This window comes from Panthera onca, chromosome A2 (assembly GCF_046562875.1).
Source record: "Panthera onca isolate mPanOnc1 chromosome A2, mPanOnc1 haplotype 2, whole genome shotgun sequence".
Lineage (NCBI taxonomy): Eukaryota > Metazoa > Chordata > Mammalia > Carnivora > Felidae > Panthera > Panthera onca.
In genome coordinates, this window is record NC_138340.1 from 26,428,562 (window position 1) to 26,449,992 (window position 21,431).

Genomic DNA, 21,431 nt, shown 5'->3' on the forward strand with positions numbered 1-21,431 from the left:
CAAACTCACTGAGGGTAGGATGCCCTGTAGGGTTTTGGCATGTCTGACCTGGCTTTTAAATCCTGGCTCAGACACTTGCCGTTTGTGTGACCTGACCTGGTTTTCATGCCTCTCTGAGTCTCCACAAAATGTCCATAAAATGAGAGCAATAATATAAGTCTATGAAACAGTAGGCATTCAATGTCTACTTCCTATCTCTGTTAATTATATCAACCACATCAGAGTATTCTATCAATTTAAAGTTATACTTAAGGTCCTTCTGAAAACTCTTAAAGGATGCCATTCCTTTATTTATTATTTATTATTATTATTATTATTATTATCATTATTTATTTTAGAGAGTGTAAGCAGGGGAGAGGGACAGAGGCAAAGAGAGAGAGAATCCTAAGTGAGTTCTATGCTTAGTGTAGAGCCCAACATGGGGCTTGATCCTATGATCCTGGGATCATGACCTGAGCCAAAACTAAGAGTGGGATGCCCCATCAGACGCCCCTATCATTATTATTTTTTTTTAATGTTTGTTTTTGAGAGAGAGAGAAAGAGACACAGAGCACGAGTGGGGGAGGGGCAGAGAGAAAGGGAGACAGAATCCAAAGAAGGCTTCAGGCTCTGAGCTGACAGCACAGAGCCCCATGCAGGGCTCAAACCCACCAACTGTGAGATCATGACCTGAGCTGAAGTCAGATGCTTAACTGATTGAGCCACCCAGGAGCCCACGATTTGTCTTAGTCTAGGTCACAATTTTACTGGCTTTAATCATCTGCATATACCTTTACAATTTTTGTGTTTTCTATTTAATATCTGTGTTCTTACTAGTATGGTTCCTTAAATTGATTAGTTTTTAACTCTGTTCTAGACCTAAGGAATAGTATCTGTGACATCAGTGGCTTGATGTGTTAGGTGTTTTCATATATCTTAGAAAAAATACATAATTAAGATATCAAATAGTTGTCTATGTGCCACCTAAAGTTATTTCATGGGGCACACTTAAGAAACACTAATTTTGTCATATTTACATCTATATTTTAGGATGAAAAACCAGTAATAACACACAAAAAAACTGTGATGGCATATTTACTATTGTATGCTTCTACTTATATGAACATTTAGGAAAGGCAAAACTCTAGAGACAGAAAGCAGATCAGTGGTTGCCTGGGGCTAGGGATGGAAGTGGGGACTGACCTTGAACAGGAACCAGGGAAGTTTTCAGAGTGATGGAAGAATTCTAAGATGACGGTGGTGATGGTTGCACATCTGTATGAATTTAGACAAATTCATCAAGCTGTGTGTTTCAAATGAATACATCCTATGGTTTATAAATTATATCCCCAAGAAGAAAGAGAAAGAGAAAAAGAAAAGAAATGATCAACCAGAAGGGGGCCTGAGGAGGCTCCTGGAGTCCAGGTCATGTTTCGTTTCTTGATCTGGATATTAGTTACAAGAGTATGTTCACTTTGTGAAAATTCATCAAGCCATTCATTTATACTTCGTGCACATTCCTACATGAACATTATATCCCAGTAACAGGATTTACTAAAAGAGAGAGAGAGAGAGAGAGAGAGAGAGAGAGAAGAAAAAATCAGCTAAGATGGGGGGGGGGGGGGCGGGGGGCGTACCGTAACTTCCCAATAAAAAGTTGCTACTTTCTTATTATTTTTTGTAATGACATCATCCTGCCAACTTAGGTTTATGATGTGAAGGGTTTAGGTTTTATGTGTCTTAGTTCAGAAAGGGTTATGAAAAGATATATTTAGCTAATCACACCAGTGCTATAAGAATGTCAGCGGAATTCATTGTTTCTTAATTATTCATAGCAATTATCAATGTGGACAATATTCAACTTGCAACCAAAACAAATGGATGTTTGAAGAGGCCTTGGTGGAACAATCAAATCATCAGTCTCAAAATGTCCCCTCTCTCAGCCCAGTCCTGCTGCCTGCCAGTGTTTCAATTCTATATTTATCTTTTCAAATCAGCAGTGTAGCAATTAGTTATTATAATAGGAGCTACCAGTTTATTGTGTGCCAACTTCATGCCAGGCACTGCATTATCAGAGTTTTTCATACTTTAATTGCCTCATTTCACTGTCACAACAACCCTGCCAAGAAGTTTTTTTATACCATTTACAGATGAGGAAACTGAGGCTGGGGGCTCCTGAGTGGGTCCAAGCCCATATTGCTGGTGAGTGACAGAGCCAGAGGGCAAGCTGGAGTCCCACCCGTGTGTTTGCTATGTCTTGGGACCTGACGTCAGTGACAGGAAATAAGTGACATGTGTAACAGAATTCTGAAGCCCGAATCATGGCTCTTCACGCGGTTACTATAGTTACTTCTCTACATGATGCTCTCGTTTTTGCTGGGATAACAATGGATCCACTGTTAGCCATTGAGGTGTTTGAACCCCTACCTTCATCATGAAACCCGAGGGACATTTTAATAGGTTTAAAATAGCATTCCTGCCTTTTAATCATACGCTTTTATTTCAGAAGCTCCTGGAACGTTAACAGATCTCGTACTATGGCAGCTTTACCAATATTATTTTTTTCCACTTTGTGTAAAACATAAGAGCTCTCTAAAGGTAATACAACCATATTTAGACAGAGACCTGAAAAACTCCATGACAAAAGTGATGCATTTGGCTGGGTGGGAGGTGCATGGATGCCCCCTCACTAGGTTGAGGGAGGGTGTGGGCATCTGGGCAGGAAGATGTATGGAAAGAGAGGCCTTGGATATGGTAGGAAGGAGAGGCCATAGGGCCTTGGGAGAGACAGCAGAAGAGGCAAGAGCTGTGTCTTACAAGTGGATATGGCTCTTGCTAAGCTAATAAACACATGCAGAGGAGGTGGTTTGGATTAGGAATGAGGTGGGGGGGGGGTGTTAGATGGGCTAAATGGGTGATAAACATTAAGGAGGGCACTTGTTGGGATGAGCACTGGGTGTTATATGTAAGTGATGAATCACTAAATTATTACACTATATCTTAACTAACTTGGATTTATTTTATTTTATTTATTTTTTAATGTTTATTTTTGAGAGAGAGACAGAGACAGAGAGACAGAGCATGAGTGGGGGAGAGGCAGAGAGACACAGAGACACAGAATCTGAAGCAGGCTCCAGGCTCTGAGCTGTCAGTACAGAGCCCAACGCGGGGCTTGAACCCATGAACTGTGAGATCATGACCTGAGCCAAAGTTGGACGCTTAACCAACTGAGCCACCCAGGTGCCCCTTAACTAACTTGGATTTAAGTTAAAAATAAAATAAAATAAAATAATCATAATATCTAAAAAAAACCAAAAAAGAATGAGGTGGGAAGACAACCAAGGCCTGAAATGTGTTATTGACAGGCATTCAGAGCACTGAGCTGTCAGGGAGAATGAGGACTCAGAATCTGGGGTTTTCTTGCCTCCTGCATGCCAGCTGCCCAGGCTATGGTCAGGCAGCTTTATTCCCTTTGGACTCGTAAGGCCCATGAAATTCTCAGATGTGGCACATTGAGACACTCATGGGACTAAAGACAAAAGCCAGAGCTTCTGATTCCTGGTCTAATGTCAGATCCATTCTCTCTAATTACAGAGTCATAATGGTGAAGAGGATGGGGACATCCAAGGACCACAGGGCCTCTGTCTCAACACTGGTGAGAACCAGTTTCCTTCCCCTGGTTCTGTAGCTCCTGGCAGAGTTCTGGAAGCTGATTAAAGAGAAGATCAGAAATAATAGGTAATTAGAAACCTTATAAAAAGGAAAAATGCTCTCATCAAACTTACCAAAGCGTCTCCATGGCTGGAAGTGGGGGAGGCATTGTAAAGTACTGGCTTCAAGGGTCACTTGTGCCAAAGGGGTGGCCTAGAGGCTGCGGCAAGTGTTCAGAGGGACTAGGGCTTGTCCCCAGGGGCTGAGTGGGGAGAAGGTTTAGAAATGTATTTCTCAACTGGCCAGCCAGTGAGTAAAAGGCTAAGGAATGCCTTTTAGCAGCCTCAAGAGAACCTCAGCCCAGTGAAACCAGTGGTACAAGGACCAGAGGGGACTGAGGGCAAGAAAGGGAGACACACACACACACACACACACACACACACACACACACACATGAGACTGGATTCTGTCAGCAAAACAGGCAGAAGGAGTGGACTTCTCCATTTGCCAGTTCCTCGGGTGTTCGGAATACTCTAGGAGGGGTAGTTGGAAGGAGCTCAGCAATGTTTTGGGTCCAGATGATCTATGCAATTAGCTGTGATAGGGTTCCTTACCTCTGGGGGTCCCTAGGGACCATCCCCAGCTTGGGAGGGGTGTGGGAGGTATACGGAATGCAACAGGTGGGCTGAGTGTAGGTTTGGCCCCCAGGTGGTCTGGTTGGACTTCAATAGCTCTCTGAGCAATGGAGCAGAACCCCTCAACTTTTGGGGGTAACTCTCTACCCAGGGGATCCTCACAGCCTCTTCCCAATTTAAGGTTGATGTATACACTCCTTCCTACCCCTTTTCCTATACCTTGCTGGCCCTCCCATTTGAAAGTTCAAGAGACTGTTTTGGAAAAACCCCTAAAGGGACACAGACTGTTTATTTTTGTATTTCTGCTCCCCCAATCCTAAGGCTCCCTTTAAAGCTGGGGGTGGGTGAGTAGGGGCTCTAAGTGACAGAGACAAGGCAGGGGGTGGAGGAGGGGTGAGAAGACGAACTCCCCACTGTGGGTAATCATCCCAGAGATTCATCCTGCATTTTGGGCTCAGTTTCATTTGCTGGTTCCTTTTTTCCTCCCATCTTCTTTACCTTTATCTCCTCTGTGCCCTTTCATTTCTCCACTCAGTAAACCTTTCTAGCCATTTCCTGTGGCAGGGCTGAAACTGAGAAAACTCACTTTGGATGAAGACTGAGACACAGTCTTCTCTGTCAAGGAGGTCACATTCGAAGTCAGTTTCAAAACAGAGTGAGCTTTATGCTTAGTGGGGGCAAACAGGAGGGTGGTTTGGGAGCCCAGTTTGTTGGGGGGTGAGCGGACCTGAGACGGTAGGGGTAGAGACCAGGGAGACCTCCCAGAGGAGGGTGGAACTGGTGCTGGTTCCTGCTGGGGCACTTGTATTTAATGCAATATTCACAACATACTTTTCCTAAAACAATTCTTTGTTATTTATCTGAGATCCAGATTTAACTGGGCATCCTGCATTTTCATTTGCTGAATCTGACAACCCTAGTTTCCTCATGAACATATAGGAGTTAGCTGAATAAATAGAGGGACAGGAGAGAAGGGCACTCCTGCAGAGGGAACGGCATGAGCAAAGACTTGGAGGTGAGGGACCCCATGCTTCATTGAAGGGACTGAACATTGTCCAGTGGCTGGCGTGCAAGGGGGAAGAGAGGGCGTGGAGGGAATGCACCAAACCAGCACATAGTTGTTGAGTGTGTGCTAAGTACCAGGTACGCATTGTACTCACAGGGTGCCCTTCTGAGCCAGATGGACACAGCTTCTGCTCTCAGGGAGCTCACGGTTCAGCTGAGAGGCAGTGAGGTGGGGAGAGAGGACAGGCACTGTGGAAGTTACAGCTGGGGGAAATCAGCTTGGCCAGGAGGTCAGAAAAGGCCTCTCTCAGGAGATGACAATATGCTGAAGGGTGAGGAGACAGGCATGCTGAGGGCTGGGGGAAAAATGTTCTGGTCTAAGGGAATAGCATAATGGAGGGCCCAAATTAAAAAAAAAAAAAAAAAAGCAAAAAAAAGCACAGTGGGGTCCTGGATACTCAAATGTGACCAGAGGGGCAGAGGAAGAGACTGGATAAGTGAGCAGGGGCCCGATCACACTGGAGGGAATTTGGGCTGGATCCTGAAAGCAATGGGAGCCACTGAAGGAGTTTAAGGCAGGCAGGGTGACATAACCAGCTTTGTGTTCTTAAAGGTGACTCATGCTGGAAAGAAGAGGACGGATGGGTAGTGTGGAGGCAGAGATGAGGGTGATGAGGGAGGGGGCTCCTGCAGATGTCCAGGGCAGACAAGTCAGTGGCTTGGCCCAGCGTGATCGTGGTGGCGATGAAGAAAGAGAGAAGGAGAGGTGGATCCAGGCTGCTCTGAGGAGGAAGACTTGGCAGGGCTGGGTTATCCGGCACTGGGAAGTGAGTGGGTGGGAGGAGCAGGCGTGACTCAAAGCTTCTGGTTTGGACAGATGGGAGGACGGTGGCACCACTTGCTTAGCAGAGCTGGGGACTTGAGAGGTTTGGGGGTGGCAAATTGACAGAGTTGGGGTTTTCACAAGGAGAAGGTGAAAAAACTGGTGGTGGGCCATCAGAGAAGGGTGTGCAGAAGGAGACAACCAGGGGGGAGCCAAGCAGAGTTGTGTTCAAATCTCTTCTCTCACACTCGGCTGTGTGGCCTTGATCAATGACTTTACCTCTCCTTGCCTTAGTTTTCTCATCTGTATGCCAGGATGATGCGGGTAGTCTGTCCTCAGAGTTGTGAGAGTGTGGTGAGCAGCCTTGGAGGGGGGGAACCCAATGATCCCCACCTCCTGGTACTCACATCCTTGTGTGGTACCCTCCCACACTGTCCTAGAGTTGGTCTGTGAGACCAAGGGACTACATGTATGTCATTTTCAAGGCTATATTATAAAAGGCTTTGTGGCTTCTGTCTTTCCTCTCTTAGATCACTCATGCTGGGGATACCCCAAGCTGCCATGTTGTCAGGAGAGGTTCAGGTGAGGAGGAACTAGTGCTTCCTGCTAAAAAGTACCTGAGTGATCTTGGAAGTGGACTCACCAGCCCTGGCCGAGCCTCCAGCTGACTGCAGCTCCAGCTGACATCTAGATTGTAAGAGGGCTATCTACCTAATCTGCTTCCAAATTCTTGACCCATAGAAACTCTGAGATAAGAAATGCTTATGGTTTGGGGCGCCTGGGTGGCTCAGTCAGCTGAGTGTCCAACTCTTGATTTCAGCTAAGGTCATGATCTCACAGTTCGTGGGTTTGAGGTCTGTGTTGGGCTCTATGCTGGTGGTGCAGAGCCTGCTTGGGATTCTCTCTCTCCCTTTGTCTCTGTTCCTCTTCCCCTCTCCCCTGCTCGTGTTCTCTCTCTCTCTCTCTCTCTCTCTCTCTCTCTCTCTCTCAAAATAAATAAATAAACATTAAAAAGAAAAAGAAATGTTTAAGTTTGGGGATGATTTATTATGTGGCAACAGAGAACTGACCTGGAGAGTAAAAACACTTAGCACTGTACCTGGCACACAGTAGGCCATAGAATATGCAGCATCTGTAGGTCAAGTTCAGGAGAGAGGCCTGGGCTGGATATATGGATCTGAGAATCTTTTGGCTTAGAGACAAGGCTTAGAGACAATAATGGAATCATTGGAGGTGGCTGAGCCAGTCTACACAGATGGGTAGACAGGAGAGGATGGCCTAAGCAAGACACCTGGGCAGAGAGGGGCCGTAAAGCAAGAGGAGGAGCATCTTCATGAGAGAAGGAGGATCTGTAGAGAAAGGAGGGAAACTAGAACAGGAAGTGGGAAGAGGCTGTCTCCTGACGGGGGTGGTCAACAGCATCACTACAGGGGTGCTGAGGGAGGGGGTGGGGGGCGGAGATCTGAGGAGGTTCTTTTGGATTCAGCAACAAAGAGATTCCTGCTGGTCCCACAAGAGCTATTTAGGTGGAGAGAGTGAGGCCAGATTGAATATTGTGGGTTGGGGTGTCAGTATAAACACTTTCCACCCCCAAGTCCCAAACCGAGATGGTTTACAGGAGAATCCTATAGAAAATCCAAACTACAGAAAATCCCAGTCTTATAGGAGCTGTAGAGTGAATAGGCACCCACTCCTTAATTTATTTTATGAACTCATGTAACTTTGATAACAAAACCAGACGAGGAGAGAATAAGGGAGGAAATTAATAGGCATATCTCATTCATATGAGATACGGATGCAAAAACCCTAAATAAAACCCTAAACAAAAACCCTAAATAAAATATTAGCAAATGCAATCCAGCGCTATATTGAAAAAATCATCACAAAATCATCACACATCATCAAAGGTATGTTTATTCCAAGAATGTATGGACAGTTTAATATAATAAAATCCACGACTAGATTTGGGGGAAAAGGTCCCACCTTAGATAAGATTCAACAACCATTCATCATAAAGCAGAATAGTGCTTCCTTACCCTCATAAAAGGTATCTATCAAAAATCTACAACAATCACTATTTCGAAGGGTAATATATTAGAAACAGTCAAGAACAAGATAGAAATGCCCACTGTCATCATTGCTATCCAACATTGTACTGAAGATTTTAGTGCAGTAATACAAGGAACAGGAAATAAAGACTGGATGGGGAGATACCAAATGTCATTACTTGCAGACTCTATGATTATTCAACAGAAAATTCAAGAGAGGCTATAAACTTATTAGAACTAAAAAAGAGTTCAAGTTTGCTGAATACAAGCTTATTATATAAAAATGAATCATATTTCAATAAATCACCAATATATTATAAAATACATATTTGAAAATGTAATTTATAATAGCAATAAAAATTTTAAGAGATAAATAGGAATGTTCTGAGAAAACATCTGACACAATTAGTTCCTCTGTTTTTAGTTGAGGAAATAGAAACCCTAAGAAGGGAAATGATTCCTCTAAGGATACCAGTAAGCCAGGGGCAGTTTTGGATTTTTAGCTGCATCGCATCCTAAAGAGCTGAGTGTTGGTTAATTTTGGCATTGTCTTTCTTTTTGTAAAAAAAATAAAATTCATTGTATTTTCTGATTATAAATTCAGTGTCTGTATATTCTAGAAAATACAGAAAATTCAGAAGTACATTAAGAAGTAATAAACCACTGGGGCAGCTGGGGGGCTCAGTCGGTTAAGTGTCCGACTTCTGCTCAGATCATGATCTCGGCATTCATGGATTGAGCCCTGCATTGAGCTCTGTGCTGACAGCTCAGAGCCTGAAACCTGCTTCAGATTCTGTCTCCCTCTCTCTCTGTTTCTACCCTGCTCATGCTCTCTCTCTCTCAAAAATAAACATAAAAAAAGAATAAACTACTAGCATTCCCATCTTACCACGGAGAGAACTATAATCAATGTATTTTCTTCAAAATTTTTGTCTATGTATCTTTGTGTTTTTAAACATAAAATTAGGATTATACCACGTATACCATTTTGTGCATGCCTTATTTCATACACATTTCCCTGTATCCTCATCTAGTCTTTTTGAATATAATATAGCACGGAATCATATTGATTAGGCATATGCCATTTATTTAACCTATCGATTTGAATTTTCAGAGAAAAATGAAATCATGAGATATGACTGTGATGATCATGCTGACAAAAGTTAAACCCTAGAGCCAACTCAGGCACATGCAGACATGAAAGCAGGTGCGTTTCTAAGGCCAGAGGTTATCCTGCTGGAGAAGAGGAAAGGACAAAACCAACATTTACCTGGCAGGGGACATCCTGCCTGGCAGGAGACAGAGATCTCTGGTAATTACGCAGGAAGAGAATGGGATTTGGAAGGAGTCTATCAATTAGCTCTGAGCCTTTAGGCAATTCCCTACCCTCAGAAGCCTTGACTTCCTTAGTGGTGAACTGAGGACAATATGGGTGCCAGGCTCACTTAGGGCCAGCTCCTTCGCGCCTCAGAGCCTTTGCACCGGTCATTTTCTTTGCTAAAGTCAGCTCTGTCCTTCTCCTCGTCTGACTGCCCATGTCGACCCTTGGGGCCTGGCTGCCCTTCTCCACTCTGCCCAGCAGGCCGGTTGGGTGAACTTATCATCAGGTGGTTTCTCCCTCCCCACCCCACCTCCATGGAGGGCAAGGCCAGAAGGTGCTCTGGCCTCAGGCCCAGCGTCCAGCCACTACGGAGTCTGAGGCAGAGACCCCCTTCCTTATTCTGCCATTCCTCTAATCCTATACCTCTTAACACTTAGACTCACAGCTTGTCATTTTTTTGTCTACTGGCTGTTTCCTTGGGTCTTGTCTGTTTTCTCCTCTCATTAGGACCCCCTTCTGTCTTGGTGGCCGCTGTAGACGGTCCGGGCCCCATACACGTTCGTGAAACAAGAGAAACAGCTGTAGGGATCCTAGGTCGGAGGACACAGTGAAAACCGCCGGGGGCTGGGCTGATTCCAAACTGCGGGCGGAGGCGGGACGAAGAGGCGGGTTCTGGGCGGGGCCCAGGGTTTCAGAGGCGGAGCCTCGGGGGCGGGACTGAGGCTTCGGGGCGGGTTCTCGGGACTGCGGCGGAGCCAGCCTGACCGCGCGGCCCGGGCTGAGTTCCTCCGGCCTCTTGGTCCTCTGACCTCCCGCCCGCGCCGCCGGTAGGGGGCGCCCGCGCTCGTGGCGCCGCGGCTCTGCTGGGAAGGCGCCGCCCGCGCCGGGCGGCAGGAGCCGCAACTCCGGGCGCGGGCTCAGTCGTCCGCTCTGCCACCGCCGCCGCCACTGCCGCCGCCGCCGCCGCCGCCGCCTCCGCCGCCGGGCGCAGGCTCGCTTGTCCTCAGGCTCCCGCTCTCCGGCCGCCGGCGTCTCCCGGCCCGGCCGCCGCCGCCGCTGCCGCGCAGTGAGTGGGGGCGGGCCCAGAGCTTGGGGGCCCGGGGCTCGGGAGGGCCAGGCACAAGGAGAAGCCGGCGCGGAGCGGCCGGGGGAGTGGGGTTGAGGAGAATCCGGGCGGTGGCGGGGAGCCGGGCCGGCGCGCTCCGGGGCTGGCACGAGCCCGCGGCGGGCTACCCGCGGCCGAGCGGCCGGGCTGGGCGCAGATTCCCGGGCCCGCCCCGCGGGGACGTGCGGCTTCAGCGGACCCGCGTTCGCGACCTCGGGGCGCGCCCCCCCCGCCAGGGCCCCGAGCATTTTGTGTCCCACACCGGGTTGGGGTGGGGGGACTTTGCCTGTGGGGCAGCAGCGAAGCACGGCCCGGACGGGGACACCTCGAGTTTTGCGTGAAAATGATTGGTTTTTGGGGGGAGGGGGGTGGTGGCGCTTATTGGCCACCGTTTGCCCTAATTTAAAGGCTATGACAGGGCTTCTGAGCCCTGCCTTAGGGGGGTTTTCCGCCCCCAAAGACCCACTCTGCAGCTGAGTTCTTTATGCTCAGATTTGTGTGTCTTGGTATTTTTAATGCTTGATGTCAGAGGTGATAAATGACTCTGGTAATGGGGAGCCCCTGAAGCACCTGCTGGGCTGACGGTGGTGGAGGTTGTGTCTAAGGGTGGGACGGGAGAAACGAAACAGAGATCCTCTTTGGATATTCTGCTGAAGTTATCATGTTTCTGTTCAAGTATAGCTGTTCTAGAACAAGTTGATAAATCCAATTTTAGGACTTTGTGGTCGAAGAGGTTTGAGCGGCAAACAGACCCGGGGTGACCTGGCTTGGCCAGGAATGTTGGGGTAGCCCGACTATCTCCTCCCGTTTCCCCTTGGCTTGCTTATTTATTTATTTATTTATTTATTTATTTATTTACTGTCACAAATGCTCAAGTGTGATCACAGAATAGGAAAGAACCTAGGGGACAGCATTTAGCACAGGCCCGAGCCCAAGATTGATGTTTTCAAAGGAACAAATATGTAACGAGGAAAAGGAAAATCTTTTTATCTGCAAGGTTGGTAGTTTGAGACAACTTGCTCTCTGGTTGGGAACTACCAGCCCATACTAATAGTTCATTTTACGTAATGCCATAGATATTAAGGATTGAGTGGGGAGGACTGCCATATCTAAGATTTGTGTGATTGAAATTTTCACAAGTCATACTTTACCCATAGCATTACTAAATAAAGGAACCCTAGGGTGAATCCTTCTACAGATCCCTCAGTGTGTCTTGAATTTTGATATTGAGAGTCTGTTTAAAACGGAATGCACATATTTATTTGGTTTTGGCTCTACCTTGGAGATAATCCTGAGTCATGCTTTAGAGAAGTTCCTTCTGTGATCAACAGCTCGGATGTCTGGTGGTCTCTATAAAAGCCAGACGCTCCTCTTTACCTGTAATTTTGTCTTCTGGAGCTCCGGAGAAAGGAGGACCCGGGGAGGTGGGAAGCAGATTAAGAGGCCTTCTCTTCCATGTTTGCCTTGTTTCCACACCAGGGCTCTAAATTACTTGTGTTCACACACTCAAGTTTCTCAATTTACCACAGAAATCTTGTTTATGCTACTGCCACTAGTATTTTCACATTTGTTTAATACTTGCCAGTTTACAAATGGTGTTCTATTCATGCTCTTGCTTATTTTCTCCTTTTCTGCAAAGAAGCAGCTGGGTTTAAAGAGGGATTTATTCAGGGTCTCATAATTAGTAATGGAGCAGAAGTGGGATACATATCCTCTCTGGGGAGCAGTTCTCTTTCCTCTGCACTGGCCTGCGTGTGACTTCAGAACCCCTAGTCCTGATCTGTTACCCTGCAGGTCGGTTGTTGCCTTTGTGTTACGACTTGGTGGTAAAACTGTTTTGTGGAAGGCGGTATTATCCCATTTTATTTTGTAGAAACTGAGGGTAAGAGGTGTCTTCTGATTTTGTGACTATTTGTGATAGCTCTTTAGCTTTAAGGTCATGTTTTCAACGTAGAGCGCCTTTCCTGTAGACTGCATGGAGAGAGGAGAGAGAAGAAACAATTCGTTTTAGGAAAAAAACATCTATTTCTGTGTTGGTATGGTTAAGGATAACCTAACACCATAATCACATTCTCCTTGTGTGCCTGGCTACTTGTGTCAGCCTGTATGTGAACATCAACCCAAAAGACTCCTTTAGATGTTGCTGAACTAGTTACTATAAAAAGTATTTCACTTTCAAACACCCATGTTTCAAGAACAGAGGAATTCCGTACAAAGGTAATTTTGAAGGTATGTGTAGATGGAATTTATTGGGTCTTTTCTGAATGCCAGACACAGAGATTTCAGTAGAAAGGCATTTTATAAGGGCTACCTGGGAACTTTGGGTAGGCAGTAGTTATAGGTTTTTATTATTTATTCAAGTTTGGAGGTGTGTGTTCTGATGTGTAAGTTGTAATATAGGAGTAGGACTTTTGCCTGGGAGAATTCTTAGTTGTAGTCTGTAGCAGAAATGATAAACTCAGAATGTTTTTGTAAATTTAGTTCATCATGACCAAAAGCTTGATTGGAATTCTGCAGTGAGGAGGAGAATGGCTTTCAGGAGTTCTTAGGTTATTCTTTAAGTTATTAACTTGTTGAATTGTGCATTTTTCAGATTTGCAACTTTAGAAAATTCTTAGCAATTTCTTTCAAGGCCTTTAAAAATTCTTCAGTATGTATTTTCCGTAGTTTAATTATCTGCTAGCATTACACCTTCAGAATTTACACATTAGTCATGATTAACCTTTGAAGCTTAAATGTGGGTGAATTTCCAGTACTGCTTCCCCCTCTCCCACTCACTCTCTCTCTCTCAAAATAAATAAATACACTTAAAAAAAAAAAAAGTCCCTGAGGATAATCTTAAAAAAAAAAGAAGAATTTTGTTTGCACCTACGGTCAGATATTTTCAGGTGGGACTGATTTTTAAGGGTCAGAAACCTTTTTTTGAACTTTACAATTGTTTGGGCTTGGTTGCATTCATTGTTGTTTAAAATGATCTTTAGTAAGGAGAGTCACTTTAAAGGAAAATTTTTTTCATTGTTACCCTCATAATCTCCATTCGTGGCAAGTATTCTGGAATATTAGATTTTTCTTTGTCTTCATCAAGTAAAACAGGCCCATTTGATGCCCATTTTAAGATCTTCCTTCTGCTGCCTGTCTTGTGGTCATTTAACTTCTCATTAAGCCCTCCACTGGAGATTGTGCCAGAAGGGGGAGAAGATGAAAAGCAAATGAATCATTTTCTAATAGTTAGCAGCTCTGAAAAAATGATTTAGTAGAAGGAATTGCTGCTATTCCAGAAATTCTTTCGGATTATGTTTTATTTCATTCATGTGTACTATATCTGAGATGTTCCTAATAGTCATCGATTTAGAGGCTGATTGTGCAGCTATTGGGTGACCAGGAATCTAACTGCTTGTTTTGGTTTGTTTCTTGCTGTATCTAAGCATCTCCACAGAGAATGTTTAGAAGTAAGGAGTAGGGATAAAATTTAAACTTTATCAATACTATTTTTTTTTTTTTCCCTTAGAGCTCTTTAGTGAACAGTGTGATTTTTTTGGACAGTTTAGTCATTGTTTTTGGAAGTGACTAATGATAACTTCATTTTATTTTGATGTATCTGCATCTTATACACAAATGTAGGGAGACTTTTGGGTGCTTTTTAAGAAACATGGGCTTATATAGGTTCCCATAATTGCTTTCTTGAATAATTAGGCTTGAGGTTTCATTACTTCTTTGTATTGGAACAGAACCTTGGCTTTTGCTGTGGAACAGATTCAAAGGCATCATCTAATTTTCTTTTTATGATTGCTAAAGAGTTACCTTGTTTTGGTTCAGCGGTAAAAAGGGGAAAGGGTTAGTAGTGGACAGACCTTGCACAACAGTTGTAACGTTGATGATATCTGATTTTTTCCTTTGTCTTTGGTCTCCCATTTCTCATTTAACCATTCGGATATTCCTGGTTTAAAGTTCTTTACTTCACTTAAGACAGAGGACACCAGTCTTCAGTCATGATAGTGAGTAGGTTCTTGTTATTTTTCCTCAGGGGAGTTTTTACAAACCCATTGTGACTGCTCACTTAGACTCAGGTCCTATTAAATTTGTAAATAAAATCTACCTGTGAGGGTGTCCAAAATTAATCCTTTCAGCTTTTTGTTTCTTGGATTCAGTTCTTTCAAATTCCACCCAAAGAGGCGATTGATAGAAAGATCTAGACTAGGAGACAGAAAATCTAAGTTTTTAGTTACTTTCCAACTGTGGAAACTTGAGAAAGTCATTTAATCTGTTTCTCTATTTTGCATCTCTAAAATAGGTACAGTAATTCATGCACTACTTAATTGTATCAAGAATGTTGTGGGAGAAAAAGTTCTACCTCTTTTTATTTAAATTGTTTCTTCACATTGGAATCCCTTCTCTAAGGTTGTCCAAATATTCCTGCAGAGTTCTACTGAGTGAGCTCTTCCTGAAGTCCTCCCATTTGGAAGTGTTCTTGCTCTTTCTTCCCAAAGGCCTCTGCTAGTCCATCCATTATGTAGCACTTCTGAATTCTGTACAGTTGTTGCATGTTGCCTTTCTTCACAGATAGAAAGCTCCATGAAGGCAAGGATTGTATCTTCCCTATTTCTGTGTATCCGCATTGCACACTCCCCCCCCCCCCCCCCCCGCCCCGCAGGGAACCTATAATAAATGTCTCAGTTGACTGAATTATTTTTTAAAATGTTTATTTATTTCGAGAGAGAGCAACAGTAGAGGAGGGGCAGAGAGAGAGAGAGAGAGAGAGAGAGAGAGAGAGAGAGAGAGAGAAAATATCCCAAGCAGGCTCTGTGCTGTCAGTGCAGTGCAGAGCCTTATGTGGGGCTCGAACCCACAAACTATGAGATCGTGACCTGAGTTGTATGCTTAACCAGCTGAGCCACCCAGGTGCTCTGACTCATCTATTTTTGAGGCTGTCAGGAATAAATACTCTGGGTGATGGGAAGATGCCAGAGATGAGCCTGTTATCAGAACTTTTGGATGACTGGCCTTTTAAATCACTTCATTACTGGAGGGCCTGGATGGCTTAGTCAGTTGAGTGTCTGGCTCAAGTCATGATATCATGGTTCCTGAGATCAAGCCCCGATTGGGCTCTGGGTTGCATAGTGCAGAGCCTGCTTGGGATTCTCTCTACCCCTAACTTACTACTCCTGCCTGCCCCCCCCCCCCCCCCCGGACTCTTTCTCTCTCTCTCTCAAAATAAATAAACATTAAAAAAAAAATCAGTTATTGCTCTGTCCACTGTATCATGTACTGAATCGGATGCACATAATGTAAATTGGTAAAGCCTGTTTTCTTGTTTCTATTTACTTCAAGTGCTATGAAGCAAGTCAGAGGAATGAAAAGTTGTCACAACAGCCCTGAATTTGACATTTGTTCCATTTCTCACCCTGTAGCATGTGGAGGCCTATCTATATCCAGCTGCTGAGTATGGAGAATAAAACCTGACTGCACGTTGTCTGGTCCACATTTTAGCTTGTTTTCTTTGAAGAATGTGCAAGGTGGAAAAATAGATGCTTCAGGCTCTGATTTCAGCCCATGCTGTGCTATGCAAATGTTCTCTACATGCCTGAGTGACCTTTTTGAGAAAGAGCCTTTGTGATCTTCTGCAGCCAGGGCCTGTTCTGGGAATAGTGTGCCAGATTTCTCTAAAAGTGGGAAAAGTGAATCTGTTCAAAGACCATATTAAAAAGCCAGTGCTTTTCCTGGATAAATAACTGATAAGTTCGTGTTTCTGACTGTGTCTTGCCAGAGCTTTTGAAATTTGCTCTGCAGTTTGTTTTGCTGGTTGATTTGGAGAATGATGTGTGTGAGAGGGGACTGACTGAACCAATTCCATAGCTGGGAAAGTGTTTAAGTGCTTTTGAATTGTAGATAAAAATAAATTCAAACAGGCATCATTAGTGTCTGGGTGTTTATCAATGTCTTCAGGCTGCCTCTCCGTAAGTGCCGGCTGAGTAACTCGCAACCAGATTTGTGAGGTTCTTTTTGTCCCAAATTGTGCTCTAATGATTTGGCATTTACATTGGCTTCTGTTTGTTTTATTATTGTACCGAATGAAATATATCATTATTAAAAGTATAATTAATTTTTTTAATGTTGTAAAAGAAATACCATTCTGATATATTTCTCTTGGAAAGCGATACTGGTGTCACTTGAAGTCTTGGAGGTTCATGACTTTTAATACTTTTACTGAGATGTTTACTTTGTATAGCTGGATAGTTTGTATAGTTTGCCTAATGGATGAAAAAGAATTTTCTCTTTCTCCCTTTCTCTTAAACCAGCTTTTTGATAAGGATCATTATAGGTTTGCACCAGAATAAGGCTGTAGAGTTAATCGTAATATTCTCCTGTAGAAATTCTAAAAATTGAATTTTCAGAGAGCGTAGGTAGAATTTGAATGACTGGTTTACTAACTAGGCTCTTCCTCCTTCCCTAAGCATAGGATAATTTTTTTCTCTAAAGACGGTCAATCTCTTAGGTATGAGTAGAAGTTCCAAAGGAATGCTTTCTTCTCCAGATCTTTGCCCTATAGCTAGTTTTGGTTGAGCAAAGATGAATAGTTCTCTGGTGGTTGGCCTGCTCTGTTGGGTGGAAAAATCCTTCGCTGTTTTCATGGTTAAATGCTCTATCATATGTCTTTTTCTCTTCCCCAAGTTTCCCTGGAACCTGGGCTCCCTGAGACGCAGCGCTGGAGCAGATGGATAATGGAGACTGGGGCTATATGGTGAGAGGCTTTTGCAGATGCATTTTGAAGGCTGGCAAATAATTTTTGTGTATCTTTTCCTTCGTCTGTATTCTTAGGTATAACACATCTTATAAGAATGAAAATTGTAAATTAGTGCAACACCCCCTCCCCCCTTAATTAGTTTAGATTATTTTGGGGGTGTTTTTGTTTAGTTTGGTGTTTTTATGTAGGCAAAGTCAGTATGAACTCTCCAGGTCACTTTTTATAATCACTTGAGAAAGCTCATCATCATGAGCTTAGTTTAAGGACCTTTTGGTCTTTAAAGTGTGTTGTTCTTAAAACTCTTCCTTTGTAGAGTAGTGACTATTAAAATAGTCAAGTAGGTAATGGTGTAGAGGATATTTTCTTGTGTTAGGGAAGTTAAAGGTGGAGAATGTGCCACTTCTCCTATCTGTACTTTCTTGATGTGCATGTCTTCCAATTTTTGTTTTCCTTTGGTAAGAAATATTTCACTTGCCTGGTACTTGAAGTCTCTCTGTCTTTATTTTTATTTTATTTTTTTCTTAAATATAATTTCTAAAATGGAAGGTATGTATTATTTAGAAAAGCTGGTAAAGGTCAGATTGCAACGTTAATGTGCAAAAGTGAATATGCTATCAGGTTATAAAATTTGAAAGCTGCCTTTGAATATATGAGATTGTGTTGACTAAACTGTATTCTAATTTAGTATTTGGCACTGTTCTTTCCATGGCTAAATTATAAAGATTAGGACTGCACAAATTTTTATTTTTAAAATAAATGTTACAATTTCTTCTTTTTTGAGTGGGAAAAACAAAGTAAATATTTAAAGTAGGTATCTTTATATTGTCAAATCATTTTTATTATGTGTTAAATTGAGTTAAAATAAAGAAAGTCTCTTTTTTTTTTAATCAGAAAAAAATGAGTATATTTCAGTTTGGCCTTTCTCTTCCCATAGTCTGGTTTGACCTAAAAACTTCTCTGTAGATACTGGGCCTAAAATTAAATGGCTTTGGAAGTCATTTTTAGGGTAAGGCTTCATTACCGTCCATTTTTAGGGTAAGGCTTTAATGAATTAGATTTAGCCTTTTCCTACTGAAAAAAAATGTTAGATCCCTTTATCTGGGTAGGTTTATCATTAACAGTAAAGCTGTTTTGCCTTATAGGATTGGTAAGTACATTATAGCCTGAAGGAATCTTTTGCTTTGCTTGTTACCATTAATTTTCTTAATTTGTCAAAGTTAAGATTTAAGAAATTTCAGATGACTGATCATTTTTTAAAAATTTCAGATGACTGACCCAGTCACGTTAAATGTAGGTGGACACTTGTATACAACGTCTCTCACTACATTGACGCGTTACCCGGATTCTATGCTTGGAGCTATGTTTGGGGGGGACTTCCCCACAGCTCGGGACCCTCAAGGCAATTACTTCATTGACCGAGACGGACCTCTTTTCCGATATGTCCTCAATTTCTTAAGAACTTCAGAGTTGACCTTACCCCTGGATTTTAAGGAATTTGATCTGCTTCGGAAAGAAGCAGATTTTTATCAGATTGAGCCCCTGATTCAGTGTCTCAATGACCCTAAGCCTTTGTATCCTATGGATACTTTTGAAGAAGTTGTGGAGTTATCTAGTACTCGGAAGCTTTCTAAGTACTCCAATCCAGTAGCTGTCATCATAACTCAATTAACCATCACCACCAAGGTCCATTCCTTACTAGAAGGTATCTCAAACTATTTTACGAAGTGGAATAAGCACATGATGGACACCAGAGATTGCCAGGTTTCCTTTACTTTTGGACCCTGTGATTATCACCAGGAAGTTTCTCTCCGGGTCCATCTGATGGAATACATCACAAAACAAGGTTTCACGATCCGCAACACCCGAGTGCATCACATGAGTGAGCGGGCCAATGAGAACACAGTGGAGCACAACTGGACTTTCTGTCGGCTGGCCCGGAAGACCGATGACTGATCTCTAAGCCTGGGAGAAGTTCCTGGAAACTGACTCTCCAGGACATGGAAGAGACTGATTTTTTTTTTTTTTTTTTTTTTTTTAATCACAGTGTGGGAATTTTTTTTTAATATTTGTATTTATTTGAAGGCATTGAGGACCAGAAGGAAGTTTTGTGCTTTAGCAGACTCCTCTACGTTTTGTTCCCTTTACCTTGAGTATGCATGTGCCTGTTCAGAGCCTCCAGATACCTTTTTTATAAAAAGAAGTATGAAAATCATTATGGTATATAATCTACTCTTAACAGAGCTTTTTTTTTTATTACAGTGCTACAATGATTTCTGATTAAATGGTCCCTAACTTAACTAGAAGGCTAAAAATGCAGGCATGAAAGAATAAACAGAGTACTCATGATGCCTTTGAGAAAAATCAAAACATCATGTAGGGTGACCTAGTTTCCAAACCAATAAGCAGTATTGTAATATTAAAGGAAAACTGTTCCAATCATTTAAAAGTACTTGTTAAGTACTGCTTTTTACAGTTATGACAACTGTTTCTTTCTATGCATATAAATCAAGCAACCAAATATCTGTAGCCATGGAAATGTCTGACTAGAAATATTTATATTGGATTCTGAATACAAAATGTCCCTGTGGTAGAACTCTTAATTCTATGCCTGGTGCAGTATAATTCCCAAGTGTACTGTCTATACCAGGAAAAAAAAAAAAAAAAAAAACAAACCTAATAAAAAATGAAATATGAAAATTAGGTTTGTATTTGTTGATTATTGTTACTTAAGGGGGGAATATTATATTCCTTGTGTAAAGTACACATTATTTGGTTTATGTCCCAGTGTATATACTGCCTGTAGCACATTTGTATTTGACTCAAGAGGATTCTGTAGAACCTTAGGATGCAGTCTACAGAACCGTACTGTGTTACTGGAGCAGGAATGGATGGAATTAGTAGTTTTATCTAAAATAATGCATACTTGAACAGTGAGCATAATAGGTTGATAAATTTTCTCAAATAGGACTTAGGTTGAAGATTATAGATTTTTCTTCAGTAAGCCACCAATTGTCAGCACTGAATATGACCCTTATTCTAGCTTCGTACTGAGCACAGGGACAGATTGCCTCTTTAGCCACTTTATTCTCATAGCGTTATGGTGGCCCACAAATATATTTTATTATTACAGTTAAGTCCGTTTCTGAGGAGAAAAACTGCAGTGAGTGGAGACTCTGGAGCAGTTGGAGATATGTATGTACTTTTATTTATTTCACTGTAGTTTTATTTTGAATAGTTGATTTGATTGTCTTTCTTGGAGGTTACAGGAAGGATTAGTTTAGCTACAGTGTGACTTCCTAGTTTACCAGAACACCTTATAAGAGAAATCCTGTAATTTCTTCCCTGTTTTCCTTTTTTTTTTTTTTTAATTTTTTAAATTATTATTTTAGAGAGAGAGGGAGAGCGTGAGCAGAGGAGGGAGGCAGAGGGGGGGAGAGAGAGAGAGAGAGAAATCTCAAGCAGGAATGTGGAGCCCAATGCGGGGCTTGATCCCACAACCACAGGATTGTGACCTGAGCTGAAATCAAGAGTCAGATGCTCAACTGACTGAGCCACCCAGGCACCCCTTTCCTATTTTCTAGGGGAAGTATGGAGTTCTGAGGCTGTGTGCTCTCGAGTAGGGTCCTCCTTATGTCCTCTTTATGAGAACATTCTGAGATTCTGTCCCTAAGAGGATGAGAATACTTACCTATATCCATTTTTGCCCGTGTCTCTCTGAAAATTTATTTTAAGATTTGACAAATGACCAACATCCAGAAACCTATAATTACCCCTTTTTCACCATCTTCAACTAAACTGTCTTCAGTCTGATATCTCTTCATGTTATTGGCAGGTTGCTGTGGTTCCAGTAAATGTGCTAGGATGAGGTTATCTTTTTAGAAAATTGTCTCATACTTCAAGCTGATTAGAGGTTACCTAAAAAAACATATTCAGCCACTTATGTGTTGTTGAGTTAGCTGAGGTAAATGCAAGACAATGATTTGAATTGAAAATAGATATAGAAATGGGAATAATATTAGTTGTTCCAGGATTTCAAAAGTTTAAAACTTACGAGGTTTCTTCCGTGACCATTTTACTGGGGAGAAGTTTGTTTTTGATAAAATTTCTCAGATTTGTTAATCA

General features: G+C 42.7%; 1 protein-coding gene across 4 annotated transcripts; it reads left to right on the top strand.

Moving 5' to 3' along the window:
* The first annotated feature begins 10,222 nt into the window (after positions 1-10,222).
* Positions 10,223-19,968, top strand: KCTD6 (potassium channel tetramerization domain containing 6). 4 transcript variants are annotated; one of them, XM_060631431.3, is made up of 3 exons: positions 10,223-10,528; positions 17,237-17,306; positions 18,576-19,968. In XM_060631431.3, the coding sequence occupies exons 2-3, from the start codon at positions 17,280-17,282 to the stop codon at positions 19,260-19,262; spliced, it is 714 nt and encodes a 237-aa protein (XP_060487414.1). In that variant the 5' UTR covers positions 10,223-10,528; positions 17,237-17,279; the 3' UTR covers positions 19,263-19,968. The 4 variants fall into 4 exon arrangements, with proteins under 4 accessions (XP_060487414.1, XP_060487416.1, XP_060487415.1 ...); XM_060631433.3 differs by lacking the exon at positions 10,223-10,528 and adding an exon at positions 10,552-11,564; XM_060631432.3 differs by lacking the exon at positions 10,223-10,528 and adding an exon at positions 11,571-12,796.
* Positions 19,969-21,431: the final 1,463 nt, after the last annotated feature.

What these genes read in the sequence shown, in the direction of transcription:
- KCTD6 (XM_060631431.3), top strand. Translation starts at nt 17,280, where the DNA reads ATGGATAATGGAGACTGGGGCTATATG. An exon ending in ATGGAGACTGGGGCTATATG is followed by an intron (nt 17,307 to 18,575) that starts GTGAGAGGCTTT and finishes TAAAAATTTCAG; the next exon opens with ATGACTGACCCAGTCACGTT.